This window comes from Ischnura elegans, chromosome X (genome assembly GCF_921293095.1).
Source record: "Ischnura elegans chromosome X, ioIscEleg1.1, whole genome shotgun sequence".
Taxonomy (NCBI): domain Eukaryota; kingdom Metazoa; phylum Arthropoda; class Insecta; order Odonata; family Coenagrionidae; genus Ischnura; species Ischnura elegans.
In genome coordinates, this window is record NC_060259.1 from 108,897,159 (window position 1) to 108,916,388 (window position 19,230).

General features: G+C 36.8%; 1 protein-coding gene across 2 annotated transcripts in view; it reads left to right on the forward strand.

Moving 5' to 3' along the window:
• The first annotated feature begins 13,956 nt into the window (after positions 1–13,956).
• Positions 13,957–19,230, forward strand: part of LOC124170488 (guanine nucleotide exchange protein smcr8b-like) — a 47,846-nt gene continuing 42,572 nt past the window's right edge. Inside the window, exons 1-4 of one of the 2 annotated variants that reach the window (XM_046549234.1) lie at positions 13,957–14,122; positions 14,235–14,398; positions 16,002–16,200; positions 16,271–16,378. In XM_046549234.1, the coding sequence (XP_046405190.1) occupies positions 13,985–14,122; positions 14,235–14,398; positions 16,002–16,200; positions 16,271–16,378 (609 nt within the window). In that variant the 5' untranslated portion in view covers positions 13,957–13,984. The remainder of the gene's footprint in view (positions 14,123–14,234; positions 14,399–16,001; positions 16,201–16,270; positions 16,379–19,230) is intronic. The other variant, XM_046549235.1, reaches the window with a different exon arrangement.

Here is a 19,230-nt window from a genome sequence, read left to right on the forward strand (position 1 = left end):
TTTTATTTTACGGGGGTATTATTATTTTAAAAAGTTATTTTTTACTTTGAAAAGTTTTTTTTTTTTTAAGAAGCATTATTCCTTGGTTTTTCCCTTCCTATGGGCTACTACCTTGACGTGGTGGAAGGGCTTAAGCGCTCCAATTACTTTAACAGCTTCTCTGGATGGCACCCCCAACAACACACATTTGGATATACATATGTATATATATTGTATTTTCATGGGTAACATACATATATATTTTTGTTATGTATTACATCTGTAGTACATATGTATTATTGAATGTATTTCCTTTGTATTCATACATATGTAAAAGTGGCACATGTTACACGATAAATACATTTGTATTTTTTGTGTATTTTTGAAATTTGGATACTTATGTAAATGTGGTCAAAAATACACAAAAATACAAATGTATTTATCGTGTAACACGTACCACTTTTACAAATATGTATGAATACAGAGGAAATACATATGTAAATGTGGTAAAAAATACACAAAATATACATTATGTATATTTCATGTAATACTTGGGAGGTAGATTTTCGTGGCGTCTTGCGAAATGTTCATAAACTTAATTTGTAAATGCATGCGAAATACAGACGTATTACATATGTAAAATTCAGTTTCTATCCGCGAAATATACTCATGGAAAAATGGTTCACAATACATGAAAAATACAAAACATAGTACTTGCACAGATCAAAAGTAAAAGCGAAGTTTAATTTTTTAAACAATATTTTAATGTAACTGTTTAGACAAAAAATTAAATTCTCAATTCCGCGGCTCACTGTCGCTAGGGAAGTGAGTGGGAGCGTGGGAGTGATGCAGTTATAATCTCGTTGACAGTAAACCTCGGCATTTCGTTCGAGACTACGAGAACGTGCTGTTGGAGGAACTCCGGCATCTAAGCTAATAAACAAAAGGAAATCCGTTATTAACTAGCTACTGATGTATAGTTAATTTTATATTTGTTTGTATTATTATACTTATTGGAAGAATTGACATAGTGTTTTAATCCTCAATAACGGGCGCGTGTGGATGGTGTGCTCAACCCGAAGCCATGGCTTGCTTGCAAGCATAGCAAAACATAGCTTGCAAGCTATGTTTTGCTGGAAATGTGCTTCAACCCCACACGTTATTGCGATTCGTGCAAGCCAGCTCCAGCAGTTTCCTGTCACTGGATTATTAAGGTAAGGTATGATTTATCTTTTATTGTATTGTACGCCTACATAGACTACATTAATTATGTTATTTGAGTATATTTGGATACAACTATTGGCGCAATGTGGTCAACACATTGCGCCAATAGAGGTAATTATTTTGTTTATGTTTGGCTATTGTTTTCCTTTTTTGTTGAGTTATGTATCGAGGAGACTGGTGTCCATTGAAGTTATATGGTAAAACATAGTAATTACTCTAATAATTTATACGTACAAGATTGACGTTAACGTCAATCTTGTACGTATAAATTAATAGATTATGCGTCGTATAGTAATTCCGTGCTTCGCGGCTGAAGATACATTTTTTCTTCTCTTAATTAAGAGCAGACAAAATTGTTTAAAGGAATGTTTTCGTTCACGTGTATGTTGTTTTATCGCTGTTTATTACCACAACCTACTGTATTGCAGTTCTTGCATTCCTAGTTATCCTATGCTTTAGTCATAACATCTTTGACCTTAGACTTATCAGCGTAGCCTTGTCACTAATAGCATAGAGTAAGTATATACTTACTCTATGCTAATAGATTCCTCGAGGTTCCGAGCGGTTTTGCCCTCTACTTCTAATTATTTAACGAACAAGAAGAAGTATTGGTCGTGTAATATTATAATATCGGTTCCCTCAAAGCAAAATGTAATATTTCTTTCATCTTGAAATGCAGTCAATCAAGGTGCATTTCGTCATTATTATTAACACAAGATAAATACGTAACTTTCATGCGAAAGTTTGTCATTATATGTAAGAAAAAGGTGCGTACGGGCCAAATTAATTAATTATAATTTTCTTTTCATGCTCTTTCGCGCATACCCAGCAGGAGACGATGTAAATAGCTTGGCCTGGACAAGAGGAGAATGGATTACGGAAAAGACGACGAAGCAAAGCCAGAAGACCAGGTGGAATTGTTAATACCGAGGTAAGCTTTGAGGGAAATTTTTTTTTTAACCATAATGGAGAGGTTTCTTAAAGTTAAGCCTGAAATTATCTATTATGTATGAAATTTATTTGTTTGAAAATTTGATATCACAAGTTTATATTTTTTCTGTGTGAGTCATCCGCTACTAAATCATGGTACTAATATGTTAGTATCATGTACTAAATAAGCATACCAATGGATTCACGTTTTCCTAGTTAATTTATATTTAAAAGTAGTCATATGATCTTTTCTCATATTTCTCATTCTTCTTAAGAGAAAGGCTATTAATTTTGTAAAATGAAAGCATTTCCCCAAAATATATGATTTCTCAAAGGACAAGGTCAAATCTGTGCTAGCTGGGACCTCGACACAATTGGTAAATGAAAAAATTTAAAACTTATGTTTGGAATCTAGCAGAGAAGCCAAACTTTCATTTGCATTCAGAATACAGAATTAGTACTAAAATTACAGACTTCACAGAATACTGACTGCCTATATGAATTGAAAAAAAAATTGTAAGGACTTGAGCTCCTATTCAGATCTTACAAAAAGATATATTTTTGCATGACTTTTAAACTTGACTTCTTCTTTTCTCCTTTCAGGAAGTGGCTAATGGTGCAGAGTTGGTTTCCTGAATTCAGGTTTCTTCTTGTGCAATGTGTTACGACACTTGTTCCGTGGTAACATTTTTTTCTATTTTCCAACTCAAACCATTGTTTGTACTTGATTTATCTTTGTGCCATTTGTTTTAACTAAGTTTCACCTACTGTTTGCTGGCCCTTAATGCTTGTTAGCAATATTCATGGCCACACTTGTTATTTGTGTGTATTATTTTATTTTTCTCTTTGAATAAATGTTTTATTATCTGTATGTTCTGGTTTCCTTATTCATCCGTTCGATCCATATTGATATTAAGTGGATGTGGGTCAGAAAATCAATATGTATAATTCGTGTACGAGGGCCTGCAGATACATATGTATATTACATGTAAGGATATTCAGATTTCCAATTTGTAATACGCATGTATACATACATCCTGAGGGAATTTTGAGCCACTTTTACGTGAAATATACAGACGTAATACGATTGTATTCCATTGTATACATATGTATAATTCATGTATGGGTATTCAGATTTCCAATTTGTAATACGCACGAATACATACATCCATAGGGACTTTTGAACCACTTCTACGTGAAATATACCGATGTAATACGATCGTATTCCATCTTATACATATGTATTTGGTCACGTATTTTTTGTGTATTATTGATGTAATACAGATGTAATACAAATGCCGTGTTATCTGGGACAGTAAACACTGTGAAACTGTAGTTGGTTGAAGGATTGGAGCCTAACTAAAAGTAGTCCCAAATATTCTTGAACATAGTTGCAAACTTATCTCACCCCCTCTTTTGACTCTTGAACCCCTTTATTGGAATGCAAGGAGTCATGTTTGTTGTCCTTTAGATGCATCAATCACAAATTGTAATCAGTATTTCTGAGTTAACACCACATCCCTCACATGACTTATGGTATCTTAAAAGGAAAAGTTTTTTCTTTTATATAACTGTATTTGTACTCTGGGAATACTATAGGCAAGGTTTAGGAAAGAAAGTAAGCTCACAAAAAACATGAAAACTGGCATCTTTATGTAAGGTTCGAGCAAAGCTGAGTCCCAGTGCATTGTACTTCTAGGGTACATCTTTCTTGCCGTAAAATGCAAAAACAGAGTATATTTTCATTCAATTTGTATTTATTTTTATTCCTATTCATTTTCAATAACTGAAATGGATACCCGTTGAGACTTTGACTGTGGCACTCTCATAATATGCATGAGTAGAAATCCTTGACTGGGAAAACCTACCTATGGACTTGGACAGGAACTTTACCCTGCTGCCACTGCAGCTGGTGTTAATCACAAATAGGGGGAAAAGGCTTCCACGAAAATTGCTATTAAAATTTCCAAAAACCTCAACACTTATTGGAAAGTTCCCCTCTCATAGTGCATCAGCTCTCTTCCATGGAAGAGGGTGGACAGGTGGTGATGGAATGATGTAATTCATTAGTCGCAACAGGGGTCCAATCTTCTTCCCTTATTCTCATAGTTGCGGATTCCCCTCATTATCCCATCCACCCTACTCCAGCCTGTGTGGAAAACTTCCACCTTGCCCCTTTCCTAAAAAAATCATACACACTCCAAAATTATTAGTTACCCCCACATAGGTTTAGCCTGTGGGTCAACACAGTTAACCAGGGTGTGCCACGTGGAGGCACCTAGTGGGAGCTGGATGTGTTGGGAGAAGTTAACTCTGAACCATTGAGTGACCGTCAGAATTCAAAGGTATTTAACCCCCTCCCCCAAGCACATCCCATACAACCCAAAACTTAAGTGCCCTTCTTGGCTTCTTTCAAAAAAATAAAAATAAAAAATATCCCCCAAACTTTGTGCCCTTCTTGGCTTCTTTTGAAAAAAAAAATATATATATATACTCTCTTCTCTGCAAGAGGAATAATAAATAAAATACATATAAAAATAATAAAACCCTTGTTGCCTTAGGGGATGAAATTAAGGCCTTTCCCACTGGACCTAAAAAAAGAGAGTTTAAAGTTAAAAGATGAATTAAGAAAGGTTGCTTAATTGCAAGGTGTTTGTTGGACTTATACCTCATCGTGAGAACAAGGCTGCTATTATGGATAAGCGTTGCAAAAAATAGCATATGCTTTTCTGCGGGTCATTATAGCAACGACCCCGTATTATGAATGAAGCGTAGTAATAATTTTGTTCGGAATAGCAGCATGCTATTTCTTGCGCGAGCTATTTGGAAGCTCCGCCTCTTCCCGTATGAAAAACTTTCTGAACAGTTTGCGTAACCAATGAGGGAGAAGATATTTTATATATTTTTCTGTATTTTACGGAATATTGACTTGAAATTATAAATAATTGCTTTATTTACATTTAAAAATTATATTAAACCTTGGAAGTATATAATACGCTTTGAAAATCTCATTTAAGAAATCAGCTGTTTGTTGTGGTTGTGATAATTTCCCAATGGCTTCAGACAGGTGGGTTAGGTCATAATTTCGTTGTTATAATGATGATTTATCGGACATAAATATTCAATGATTTACCTATATCCGATCGGTCCTTTACCGTGAGATATATGCTATGCGAAATAATCATTGAAAGCTAAATATGTTTGATTTTCTTCGTAAATGTGTTAGGCTTCGAAGTCTGTTTGTTGCATATCAGAATTAATATGTATCAACTTTTATTGTATTGCTCGTGACGATATCGTTTTACTGTATGAACTAGAAGCTTTCGTTTCTAATGTTATCTATATATTATATGACTCCCTAATTTCAGTGTTCATTCTCTGTTTAGGAAATGAAGTAGGTGGCAACGTCACAGCTGTGCTTTATGTATTATGATGGAATAGTATCGATATTTCAGCTGCATATTTGGAAAAAGCAGAGGGAGGTGATGGTGAATTTGAGGATGGATGGAACAGCTGTGAAAAAGTGAATCTATCAATAGTGAATCGTGTGGAAAGTGCTGTTGTGTCAGTTATCATTGTTTTCGTATCAGCTGATTTTATTATGTGCTCACTGAAATTTTTGATAGACCCTGAACTGTGCCGATAAACTGAAACTTAATTGTGTGAATAACTTACTTGTCTATAGAGGAAACAATTTGTATTCAATTCCACATGATATATATTGCATGAATGATGTAGTGCATGGATATTCCATTAAACGTTTGTGGTGAATCATATTTGTTCGGAAACTTTATTGGTGTTCGGAGAAATCCTTTGTTTTCAAGCAAGTAATTCAAGTCGACTGCCCGTGTTTATAATTTAGTAAATTTTTAGTTTTAATTGTAGACGGCAGCGAATAGTGGGGAAAACAATTTCGACTCGTTGCATGTATTTGTATATACTGTCCAATTGAGGAAATGAACGGCTGATCAAAGTATATGGTATTATTATGGTAATATATGGTTTTCATTGAAAGCTATAACTATTAATATATTTGGCGAGTTAGCCCAGTGAGAAATGAGTCATCGAATCGCCGTCGATTCGACGTTGAAGTAGTCATCGATAAAACGTCGATGGCAACACATCGATCGATGTCTATATGGTCCGAAAATCGACGTGTTTTCGACGTCGACGTCATCGACGTGTTTTCGACGTCGATGTCATCGACGTGTTTTCTATGTCGACGTGGTACCGTCTTCTTACCTGCGATTACTAATAATAATTACAGAAATATAGATCTTTTCGGCTAATAAAGAGCATCTATTGCTGCCCCAACGACGGGTTTCACTCGAGCACGCATTGTCTAAACAAATGACGGGTGAAATAATTAGTCTGTTTCAAATTTATTATGGTGAATTGTAACCTCAAGTCCTTCGTATTTATCTTTAATAATAATCAGAAACCCTTGAGAAAAAATGTGAGATGTTGATATCTATGACGCGAGGCTAAAGGTATCGAAATGACACGAATCGAAACACCGACAGCAACCGACACTGGTTTCCCACGGTTCAACCGGTTTATCAGATCGACAGAGTCCAAAGATTAGTAGAGACCGGTAGAGTCTGTTGGAGACTGCCTTCAATCTTAAACAACATGCGCTTCCGGTAAAGTTGCAGAATGAAAAGGAATCAAAGATTGTTCTCCGAGATTAAGATTAATGTGTATGAATTAATATAATAATTATTTAATTTTAGCTTTATAATTTGTGTCACATATGTTTTCATAGAATCTCACAGTTAAATTTAAGACTTTGTCACAACATCACTAAGCCAATCAACACGCTGGCCCCGCTGACCAATGAGAATAACACGTCGAAAAATCGTCGATTGAACAAATAAAATCGACGTCGACCACATATCGATCTATACTCGTCGAATCGACGAAGATTCGACGTAGATTCGATGAACCATTTCTCACGGGGTAGTGTGATAACACAAGCTTGAAATTTTTCAAGAATCGACCTGATAGCCTACATTGAGGATATTTTTAGTAGCAAGTCAAGTGATGAAATAAAATTATGAATTGTAAATATGAATAAAACACGTAAAATTTGGGCTAATGGTAGTAATTCTTTGCATTAATTGTTATTGTTTTCGTACTGTCGATGAAGCAAGCTTGTGCTTCATATATTAAGCTCGAATGTTAATTCCTAACCAAATCACTTAACACGTTCCGTGCTGATGACGTAGCGTCTACGTCATGGCAGCCACTACCCAGTGACTGATGACGTAGACGCTACGTCATGATTCCCTTTTGCGTTATGTTCCGCCCTGAGCGCCAGCCACCGCTGTTAGGGTATGGGAGAGGGTCAGTCACCACTCATCGCCTGTTTTCCATGCGGAAAGCTCCGAAAAATTTTTTTTTCGATTTTTTCTGTGTTTTTTTATTTTACCCGGTTTTTCTCTGCAAGGACGTGGCTTTTTACAATGTATTTTTTATTACTATCATTTTATAATGCAGAAAACAGTTATATATTCTCACAATTGTTATTATACCTTAAAAAAAACTTTTACAAATATTCAAAGCGAAATAATAAAAAGATACTTTTGCATTTGACGAGGATAGGTAATATTATTTTTTATATTACTTTATTTCAAGGTATTTTATCTTTCTTTATGACTTTTAACGCAATGATTAGATTGTGTTTATTTAATTGGTTTTTACAAGAAGGAATACAAATATTTTTCCCTTGTTGTTATTTTTATTTTTAACTTCAAATAATGCTATCGTGGTAAATTGCTTAGCAGGTTGCCTAATTTCGGACATACTCCAGGTATGTGTATTTTTATCCTTACGATATTAATAAATGCTTCCGGTCTTATACTTTTAAAGTTCCCGAGTGAATTTTATTTGCTATGATTTCATCATGGCAAAATTTGTTGTTATCCCTATGTTTATTTGCTGCTATGCATGAAATAATAAGTATATTTGCATAAATTTTACAATAACTTCAGTAAAGTCCTGGTTCCACATTGCAATTTATTTTTACTATTTACATTTCATGCACAATAGCTAGACTTCCCCATCCTTATGTTCACTAGCATTTGAATTAGAGACTCATTACTTCATTTTTTCCATAATATCCTAAATACTTACAAGCATTCTATTTGGCATCCTCCCCAACAAAAAAAAAGCCTAAGAGAACAATTTCCACTAACCCAGTTACATGCCGCCGAACTCGGAGAAACTGATCCGGCCCGAGGATATATACATCCGAGGATATAAAATGGGCTATATGTGTCCTGAAGGAAATTTACTAGATGGAAATATTTAACCATAGAAGAATTTCCCTACTTTTTGGCCTTATTTTTCGTGCTAGAATTATCCAAATCTCCCTTATCTCCAATAATTGAAAAGCTTGATCTTTATATGACTTGCATTGCTTCAGGAGAGAGAAGTCGCTTGAACAATTCATGTCGATTCTCCAAGCCCTTCAAATCAACAAGAACCTATCTACGTTCTCTGACTCTAACACTCCTCTGGCCCACTGATTATTCAAAATTAGCCCCATATAGAATTCAAGGAATCAATGGAAAAAGTAGTAACCCGCTCACATGACCTAAGTTTGGAAGAGTCTATGGTTCCTTGGAGAGCTAGGCTGGGATATAGTGAATATGTGAGGGGAGAGCGCTACAGGTACGCAATAGAGTTGTATATGTTGACGGAAGCAAAGGGTTTGGCACTGCAGGTCCTCCAACTCAGAAGTGTCTGGAAAAGGGCATTCGGAGAAGATGGTAAAGAAATGATGGAGGATCATTTAGACTGAGGCTAATCCTTTTATATTGATAACTTTTATAACAGTGTAGCCAGTTCTAGACTCCATCCAAATGGGAAACCTAACTTGACGGGGACACTGAGGAGAGGCAAGAAAGTTATTCCTCTTTTGGTGCTCTGCTGCGAATTAAAGAAAGGTGAGGTGGTGGAGACCTTTCATGAGTATAAAATCGGTATCCTAAGGTGGACGGATAAGAGGGAAGTGCGGATGATCATCGCTGAATTCAGTGCAAAAAATGAACGAATCTACGAAAAAACGAGGGTGCACGCCGAGAAAGCCACATGCGGTGGTTGAATACAGCAATTACAATTGTGGCATCGATCATTGGGATCAAATGATCTCTGACTTTCCCATTGAAAGGAAATCCATCAAATGGTACTAAAAATTGGGAATCCACCAACTGAAATCACTGTTGCTGAAACGTAATTTTTATTCAAAGAAAATTTTTGAAAAATTCCTCTCATCGACCTTCTAATTCCAGTTATAGAATCTCTTATGACAATATCTGTACCTTCGATCCCTTTGAGGAGATAGTCATCCTAGCCTGCCTCAACCAAAACCAAGGGCTTATTAGGACATTTACCCGATTATATGAAAAAAACGATAGACAGAAAAGACGAAAACAGAAGAGATGTAGGCAGTGCTTCAAGAAGAATTTCAACCAGGATACATCATATTATAGCCCTGCCTATCTGATCCTCGATTGTGTCTTGACTGTTTCCAGAAGTATCACAAGAATTTGTGATGCAGAAAATTATTCACCCAGCAGAAAAAAATATTTTTTAATGTTTACCTTTTATATTTTCTATTTCAATATTTATTTAAAAAGATATCATTTTATACGAAGTATTTAGTAACTGAAAAATTATTCTAAAAATGCTGGTCAATTTTTGATTTGTAAAATAATGTGTTTCGTTGCAACAATTCTTCGTTTATACAAATTTTCCCTCTCATTTATAAACCAATGTTTATCATTATAAAATCTTATCCACAGGATATCATATCGTTCATAATAATTTTTCTACAATAGGGAGCAACACTTTTGCTGGAAATATTGGTAATACTCGCAATATTTTCTTTTGAGCAATAAAACATTTAAAATCGTATTTGAATGTATCATTTCCAGATTATAAAAATAATGTTTGCTGCATTACTATTTCCATTAGTTTTTTTCCAGAAAGTGATAAAGTCTGAACGGGTTTTCGCTACAGTACTGACAAAGAGCAAAGAAATGTGGGAAACATGTAGGTGTGTTGCGGGAAGGTATCAAAAGTTTGACAGGATACTTTGAAAATTTAAATTTCAAATTTTCAACAAATGAAGGGTTATTTTTTAAAAAAAAGTGCGAAAACATGTAGCAGGCATCACAAATCATAAAATCACGTCGTTAAAATAATAATAAAAAAATACAAATTTTTGCCAAAAAGTCAGCCACAGGGCATTTTCTTCAAAAAACGGTCAGCACAGAATGTGTTAACTAGTTAAATATTCATCACTTAAGCTACTATTATTTAATTAAAATAAAGCTGATATCATTTTATTTTTGGCTATTATTCCATTTTTCAATGCTTGATTAGGTTACTTTAACCTCAGAAAAACAATTCGACATCGCAATGCGCACGTTTTCTGGTTGCAATACCGAATTGCTCGGCATCGAAGACCGCGTAATATTATAGCAAGCCTACCGGTTGCAATTCGCCGTTCATAATAGTAAATAGCAACGGGCCTATGCTATTCTGAGAATTACGTCTTCCGGTGTAGTAAAAACACGAATTGCAACCGTTCGTAATACCAAATAGCATAGGCGTTGCAATACGCTATATTATAGCAACATCGGTTGCAATATCGAAGAATAGCATAATGCTATTCCATCCATAATAGCAGCCCAAGAGCACCTATTCTCGAGAGTGGTGGCTATTCTTGCCAGAGTCTGGCTAATCTCTCCCTGAGTCTGGGCAAGGGTCTTGAGGGATTCATATATATCCTGAGAATAAATCCAAGATCATCAAGTGAGTAAGATAAGGAAGAGGAGATCTCTCACGGAATTCCATCATTGAGAAAAATTCCGGGATATTACTGTACTCTCAGGAAAGCATTTTACCTCCATTATACTCAAACTCCTCTCCTCATAGGAGTCCAGGCGTGCCCTTAGGTCAGAGACCTCCCTCTGCAGACCACCTCGACTTGTTGCAGCACCTAAAAGGCACAATTCAGAGAACTGAGATGAATTCAAATCATGACTGGTGATAATAATTTACTGAATAATTATCATTGGAAAAGGTACATCAAGGGAACGTACTTGTGAAGGGGGTCCTATTTGTGGGCTGAGTTTCTGAAAAGAAAAATATCATTAACAGAAGAGAAAGTAGAATAACAGTTGCTAGAAGAATTAATACATTGGTTACATAAAAGATCATAAATTAATACCTCTATGTTGCGATGTTGTTGGGAGGCTCAGCAGAGTAGTCTCCACCTCGCATGCTATATCTTCCACTACCTGCCATCCAATGATAATATCAATCACAGGCATAATAAATTAAATTATTCTCTTATATAATTGTGATGAAAATAGAAAAAAAAAAACATACCAGAGGCTGACCAACATCGTCATCATCGATATTGTCCATGGGCTGCTTTAAAATTCAAAATAAATAAAAATTAGTTCCCGAAAGTGAAATTGCAACTAATATGGACGTAAACCAAAGTCAATGTATATATAAAAAATTCAAGAGTAACCTACATCCAATTCTTCAGTATCTAGCATTGGGGTTGAGGTCTCCCTCCCAATAACCCCCAAGATCTTCTGCTCCTCGTCAGTGAGGGGTGGCGTGGATGCCTAGATGGAGTGAGTATTAAATTATATGCGATCAAAGTAATATTAAAGCTCAATGGCAATGTTAATGTAGATGTGGAAGGCTATTTACCGGAACATTTCCCGTGGCCCTCCTTTCCATGTTGAGTTTCGCGTTTTTTGCGCGAACCTTCCCTTTTAGGTCTTTCCAGGCCTTCATATTAAGATGGGAGAAAAAACGTACAATTTGATTACAAGATAGGCTTTTATGCAGCACGGTTACAATAAATATAACCGATCGAAGGTCTAATCCAGCAATACCTTTCTCCACTGCTCCACAGATTTCTGAGGGCCGTGGGCATTCAGCAAATCCCGTAACTGAACCCATTGCTTCTGATGGTTCAGTTTACCCGTTGGCCCAAAAAAAGTCCCCCTCGCAAAATTGCGGTGGTCCGCCATGTAATTAGCCATTACCTGAGTTTGTTTGAATGAAATCCTTCCAGATTTCTTCCGCAAGTCACTGTAAATTAATGCTTTACTCAATATTTTCTCCTAAAACTACGAATAAAGGAGCAAAATATAGTCCATTTTTTCCATTTATAAGACAAACTAACGAATACAATACCCCGAAAAATCCATTCTTTCTGATACAGTCCACGTACAACCTGCTGCCGAAGTATTCGTGTGGGAAACAGTTCCCGCGGATTTAGAACACGAAAAACGCTTACCATTGGCTACACCATTTTCGGGCTGAAGGAGCTCAGAATTTTTCATACAAACGTCACTTCCGCCGCATCGCTCCTCTCCGACCCCCTGAGACGTTCTCTCCGCCTGGCGGTGACTTACCGACCCGACCATTCGTAATCGCAAGGGGCGGTATGATACCGTATACCGAACGAAAACTCCGCACGGCGGAAGCGTACCGCCCGCTCGTTCGTAATAGGCCCCTAAAAAACATCCAAATTGTTCTAATTAAATAAATGAATGAGGGTCAACTTACAATCAACGCATCCATCTCCTACGGCCGTGGCTCAAGACGGCTACAACGTTGTTATATGGGTATAAATTTTTTGTTCAACTGCTCCAGTCGGCTCCAGTTTTATATTTTATACGCTTAGTCAGACATTAATATTATAAATAACACAAAATATGATAGCTTCCGAGTTTCTATCGTCGGATATTTTGTTTTAAAAATGCCAACTCGACCCGAAAAATGTAAACAGACGTCCGCCATTAGGGGGTCGGTATCTCACCACCGGGGTAGCTGGCCGTGGTATCATACCGACCCCTAGCCGTGGTATGATACCGACCGGTGGCCACTCGTAATCGCTCGGGGGCGGTAAACGCGCTTGGGGGCGGTATGATACCGCAGGCGGTATCTCACCGCATGCGGTGAGCCGTTCGTAATAGGCCTCATAGTATCCAGAGGACTCTGGACAGTGGCGCAGCGAGGGGGGGTTTTGGGGGTTAACCCCCCTCCCCCCCCAGAGCTCAGAGAAATATTTAAGTTTTACCCATTTTACTTAATTGGATTGATATTACTAATAGAACAGAGTAAGGATAAATAAAATATCCATCAGAAAGCCGTAAAGCTCACCATTTTACACCGTTTACCTTAAAATTCTGCATTTTATTAATCTCGCACCTACCGCTTATCCTGGTGCGTATTCCATACCTCCACACACCCCGGTATTAGTTGCACCTAAACCCCCAGCCTTAATTCCTGGCCGCGCCCCTGACTCTGGATACTATGGTATTGTCTCTTTTATTTGTGTAATAAATTGAATTAAAAATTTCTTAAACTCTGCATTTGGCTTGATTGTTTTTATTAGGGTAAAGGTAATTCAAGATATCTTTTGCGATACCCCCTCGAGTTTTTTCTGCATCCGCTACTGCGAGCAATGCTATATAATATGGGAATTAAATTAATTTATTAGGTAGAGAGAAAAGTTGTTGATATCAATTCCTGCCGAATTCACCATTTAGAGAATTTAAAAATATTCTTTTCGGCAAAAGCACGTCGTTATAATATTTATTACTTATAATATTTATTTCATTAGGTTTTAAAACTCCAGTACTTGGTTACCCTATGAGGAAGTAGTGTAGAGAACTGCCATCCAGAGGACTCTGGATATATTTTCCAAGTTGCGCCATCTGTACCATTTTCATTGCACTTTTTCAAGAAATCGCCCGTTGAAAAACATTCGCGAGTCGAAATTCCACGACAATTAGTAATTTAAATCGACATGGCGTCGGTGTACTCCGAATTAGCCGCTCTTGGAATAAGTTATTCAGACGCCATGAAAGAAGAAAAGAATACAACAAATATCACCCGCGGCAATAACTTAGAACGTGGAAATGTAGGTCGCAAACAAGTCAGCATGGTAAAGTATTTTATGCTGTTACATTCGTTCATATGTAAAGCATCCGCCATGATTGTTGGGTATTCATAATGTTGTGTCATTAATTTTCTCTATGTATCGCTTTAATTTTTAGGACTGTGTTTGCAGCTCAAAAGACATTATCGTACTTGCCGAATTTTCGGAAGTCAAAGGACCCATACCTCTTTTGACTGTTCCCTTAACTTATGCTGATTTTGGAGTAGACCTAGATGACTTTATATTGAAAATAATGTCGGTGGATTACCAAGCAAATGCAAGGTTAGTTTTTATTTAATGGTTCAATATTTATCTCTCTCCTGATATTGGTAACGTTAGTTGAATCTTCGGAAGTTGTGCAGAAGTATGATAATCTGGGTTTGTGTACTTTATGACGCCAAAGACGTTGAAATGTTATATCAAATTTTCAGCCTATTTACGTCATGACATCTATATACCTGGAAGAGGATTTCAATATTATTTGAACTTTTGTCGGAATTTAATATTGTGTACCAAGCAATTCTCATTATGCCCCCACATGTTCATTACGATACAAAATTTCTCGCTTTAACTGTCATATAAAGTTTTTTGCTGCCATATTGAAACTCACTTACTAAATATGTCCGTTTTTTCCCATCTTCAGAGTCTGTAATGATAAGGGAGATACGGGTGCTGTCATTGACCAAGTGGCAATTAATGCTCGCAACAATATATCTGTTCTGGTCTCCCTCATCCTCATTGTTGCCGAGTCAAACGCTATTACTTTGTATGAGCTTACTTTTGCATCTGTGAAGATTTTAACTCACCCAGCGTGAACATAAGCGGATGACTGCCCCCACGTATCCCACTCTCGCTCTCCTAATTTCTCCCAACATCGAATGTTACCAAAAGAGTCTATCAGTCGACGTAATGGAGTGCACATTGGGAGTGTTTTGATGGTCCCGGAAAAATCCTCTTACCCCAGTATGGCAACGCTGATATCTCTGTAATTCTATCATTTCTGTGAGACTTGGAGGAATGATGCAGTCATGGGCAAATGAAGGTGATGGTATGGACTGTGCCCCCATGATTTGAAGGAAATTTGGCAAATTTTCGTAGAATAAGCATAACCTGTCGCATCATGCAGAGATACTCTTTGTTGATGCCAGGCAAAAACTCTTTCCTCCATACGTCCAGGATTAGTTCATGGAGATTTATCAGATGTGTCATCCCTCCAGCTATGTAAATCTCAATGGAGATACCATCATTCCTTGTAGGTTTATTATTGCTTAGCTGTTTCATGGCTTCGTGTACTTCAATTATAGATGTAGTCAATAATCACATGTGTCAGGTTGCACATTTTGAAAAATGTTCTCTCTTTCATAATCACGGACATTTTCATTGGCATTAAGTAATTTGGAGAAGCACTGCTTCCTGGGTGCAGCTCGTTCTTTACTGCACAAGTTTGGTTTCCATTTTCACCGTTGATGTTATTAGTTTTTGTGATGTATCCTTCTGAAAAAAAACCCACTGACCTAAAGAATTTTCATGTATTGTTGTCGTACCCTGTCTTTAGCTTTTTATCTGATCTGAGACATACAGGCACTTTTTGGCTTGGAGTTTCTCTAACTTACGTTAAAACAACAATATTTTTAATGGCAGTAGTGTCAATCCCAGTCACTGGAATCACTCAGCTGACTGATGTTCACCTCCATTCTCTTTAGCTCTCAAAGTTTCCATGGATCTCTGGTACTTTGCGTTTACCTGCCAGTATCTTAGAGTGCCAATATATTAGATTTTGAGTTTTTCACATAGTGCAATGTTTAGGGAGGCCAAATCAGAGGATCACTGTTGGACAATCATAGGTACCTAGTTCTTTTGTTTTTAATTCTAATTATCTTTTCAGTGGGAGTTTTAGATTTACTGCTGATACCCAAGTTCTTCAGACAGATATAATTGAGGGAGTTCATGCATACGTGCATTACTTTACCCTTAATGACATTTGTGCACGGGGGTTTGTTCGACCCCTTTGCCTGGCATATATTTCAAGGAATAAGAAGAAGCTTGAGCTCGAAGTATCTCTGCTAAGAGAGAGCTTCCTGCAGGTAATTGCTATCTGGGGACTTGTTATTGCTTTTCTTTTGGTGTATTTGTGTTCATGAAAGGTTTTTACAGGTATCAGGTGTCATGAAAGAGGAGAATAGATGCCTATTTCTTGAGGAAGTATCCCTCGGATTGCAAAGGCTAAAAAACATTCAGTACAGATACTTCCAGTGGAGGCAGGTGAGAATCTATTTTATTTAATTATTGGAACTTAAAATGACTTGGATATTTGGATGGGAATGCCATGTTTTATGGTCTCATACCATTAATTGTTTGAGAAATTTGTCAACCTCTATTTTTTAAATCATATTTTCAGCTATATTTTCTTTTTTTATCATACTTATGAAAATCAGCGGTCCTTTATTAAATTGATGGACTAAGCCTTTGTCAAAATATATCAATTTCATTTTTTAATATAGTTTGCTACAAATAGGGTAGTTTCCTTCATCAAAGAAAACAAAAGCATTGACTGTGATTCGTTACCCACCATTAGTAAATTCATAAAAAGATATATCTTCATTTAAAAATCTAAAAGCGTGAAATACGTACTTCAGGAGTAATAATCTTTTGATTAAGGCAATTTAAAAAAATAGGAAACCTCCCTATTTTGACTATGGCCATACATCGTTCACACATGCAGCACATTGAGTGGACTACAGTATATAATTGCTTGGTACTAAAACGGGTAAATTTTGTGAGTATTTGATTCTTTTTTACATGTATGGGCATATATTTCTGAGAAACACTGCTCTTTCATGAAATATCTGTCAAGGAATGTTATGGTTCGTTAAGCATTTGTTGACAATCTGGGTGTTAAAAACATTGCAGCTGTTAAAGTTATTTTCTGCGAGCAAGTACCATCTAGTATATTGAACCTCGAATGGCTCCCCGCAAATTGATTTGATATCTGCATTTAGTGTGCATTAGCACAGTACAAAAATCATGGAGATGTCATCTAAAGAAGTGCTAATATAACCATGCCTAATATAGAGGGGTTTTTGCGTTTTACAAATTTGCATTATATGAGAGCATTTTAACATGGGGAAGATAGGGATACATTCCTGGTAGCATAGGTGTTGGGTATCAAATTTCCTCTAAACCACATATATTCCGATAAATAGCCTTAGTAAACCTTATTCATATAAAAGTTTAAAATATCTTTAAAGATAGTAAGCACGCATTCAAAGACTTTTATTCACGTAAAAAAAGTTCGAACATGCTTTTGAAATCCCCTCCTGTTATGTGGGTGGGCTAACATCTGCTGTCTCAGGGGTTCGTAATGCATAGGGTGCATCCAGGGGGAGTGATCGCTCCCTGATCAGTGAGCGGACTGTGACGTCAGCGCTCACTGAGCAATCACATTCCCCCCTGGATGGTGAATGCTCAGTGAGCGCTTTGGTGGGGAACTTGAAATGCAAAACATTCAATATGGCGCCCAGCGCTTGTGCATACTTTCGTGAAGCGGCTGCGAAATATCCTTTAATTCCTGTGATAAATTCATACCTTGTGACTCTGTCCCGAATATATATCACTCTTAATGTACGGGCCTTAAGGATTTATCGCCAACAGTTCTTTACGAGTCGCGTGATATTTATTGGAAATTCCTTTTGTGTCAATCGTCCAAATATTTCGTTGGGAATCTGGCGCCTGACATTGAAGTCTTGAAAAAAGAGGTCTTTGCACTAAAATGGACGTCTTTCCCATGTTTAGAAAGCAATAGTTTCACATTTGCTAATTCCGTGAAATCCGCTTCGTCTTATAGTTTCTTGAATGAGATTTAATAATTGATCAAGGACAGCAGTAGACGTTATTATTATCACAATAAACTGTTTGTGAACATCGGGTGACTAATGATGAAGTTATATCTCAGCATTTCGGGACGTAGTTTGGCGGATGTTTTGAGGAAGTGCTGGTAAACCGGTCAAATTAAAAAAAAATGCTGGTGTTATCGTACTAACCAAATCTGACATTACTTTTGAAGTGAGCTATGTGCCACATGAGCTTCTAATTGAGGAATGGACTTTGAATGTGCTCGGGTCAATGTTCATGTTTCTGCTGATGACAAAAAAAATTTCGTTATATCTTCTTGTCGTTCGCCAGCGAGTAGTTTTAAGGGTTTTTAAAATCGCTGAACAACTTGCTTGATGCCAACTTTTTATTGACATAATAGATTTAGCCTCTAGCCTTCAACATTTCTAGTTCTGTCTACTTTGTACATACTGATGCAAATATTTTGCTGCAACTGGATGGGGGGTGTCCCACAATGCATCTCATTTTGATCAAAAACCAATTTGTACAAATCACCGAGCACCGGTGATTTGTGCAAACGATAGGACCAAAAGCCAGTTGGATGAAATTTTGACCGTGGGACAGGGTGCGGGTGAGTTGCATCAAAATTTGATGCAAATTTGACTGTGGGACATCGGCTTAAAGCCACTCACTTTGTCAAAGGTCACATGAAAGGTTTTACTCTTAACCCTGATATCACTGTATTATGTTTCTCTACCAGAAGACCAATATTCATAAAGGTACCTTATGTACGATCATTCTCGCGTGTGTTATAGAAATTCACCGCTTTACACGATACTATTTTGATTTTAACTTCATATGTATACATACTTCAGCTATTGCGCAATGACGTCCCCCGTGTAAAACGGCCAGAAGGTAATGTTGAAACTTAGTTAACCCGGGAGAAAAATTACTCACGCCTTATTTTTTGACTAAGCGGATAAGTAATACCATGGTAATACCCCGCGATTAACGTATATAGATATATTTCAATTTATCTGAAGCCTATGAAATATTAATAAAGAATTAAAAACACATTTCAACTTGAAAATCCATTTTTCAGCGAAGGCTACATCTGAACTTTACCTGGCTTACGACAAAATTCCACCGCAGAATAATATTTTGGCTACCTAATTTAGTAAATAAAAACGTAACAAAAGGCCTTCTGCCAATCGCATTTAATATGCCTACATTACGTATAAGTCATCCAGTGTTCGATACGTTACAATGTATAATTAATACGG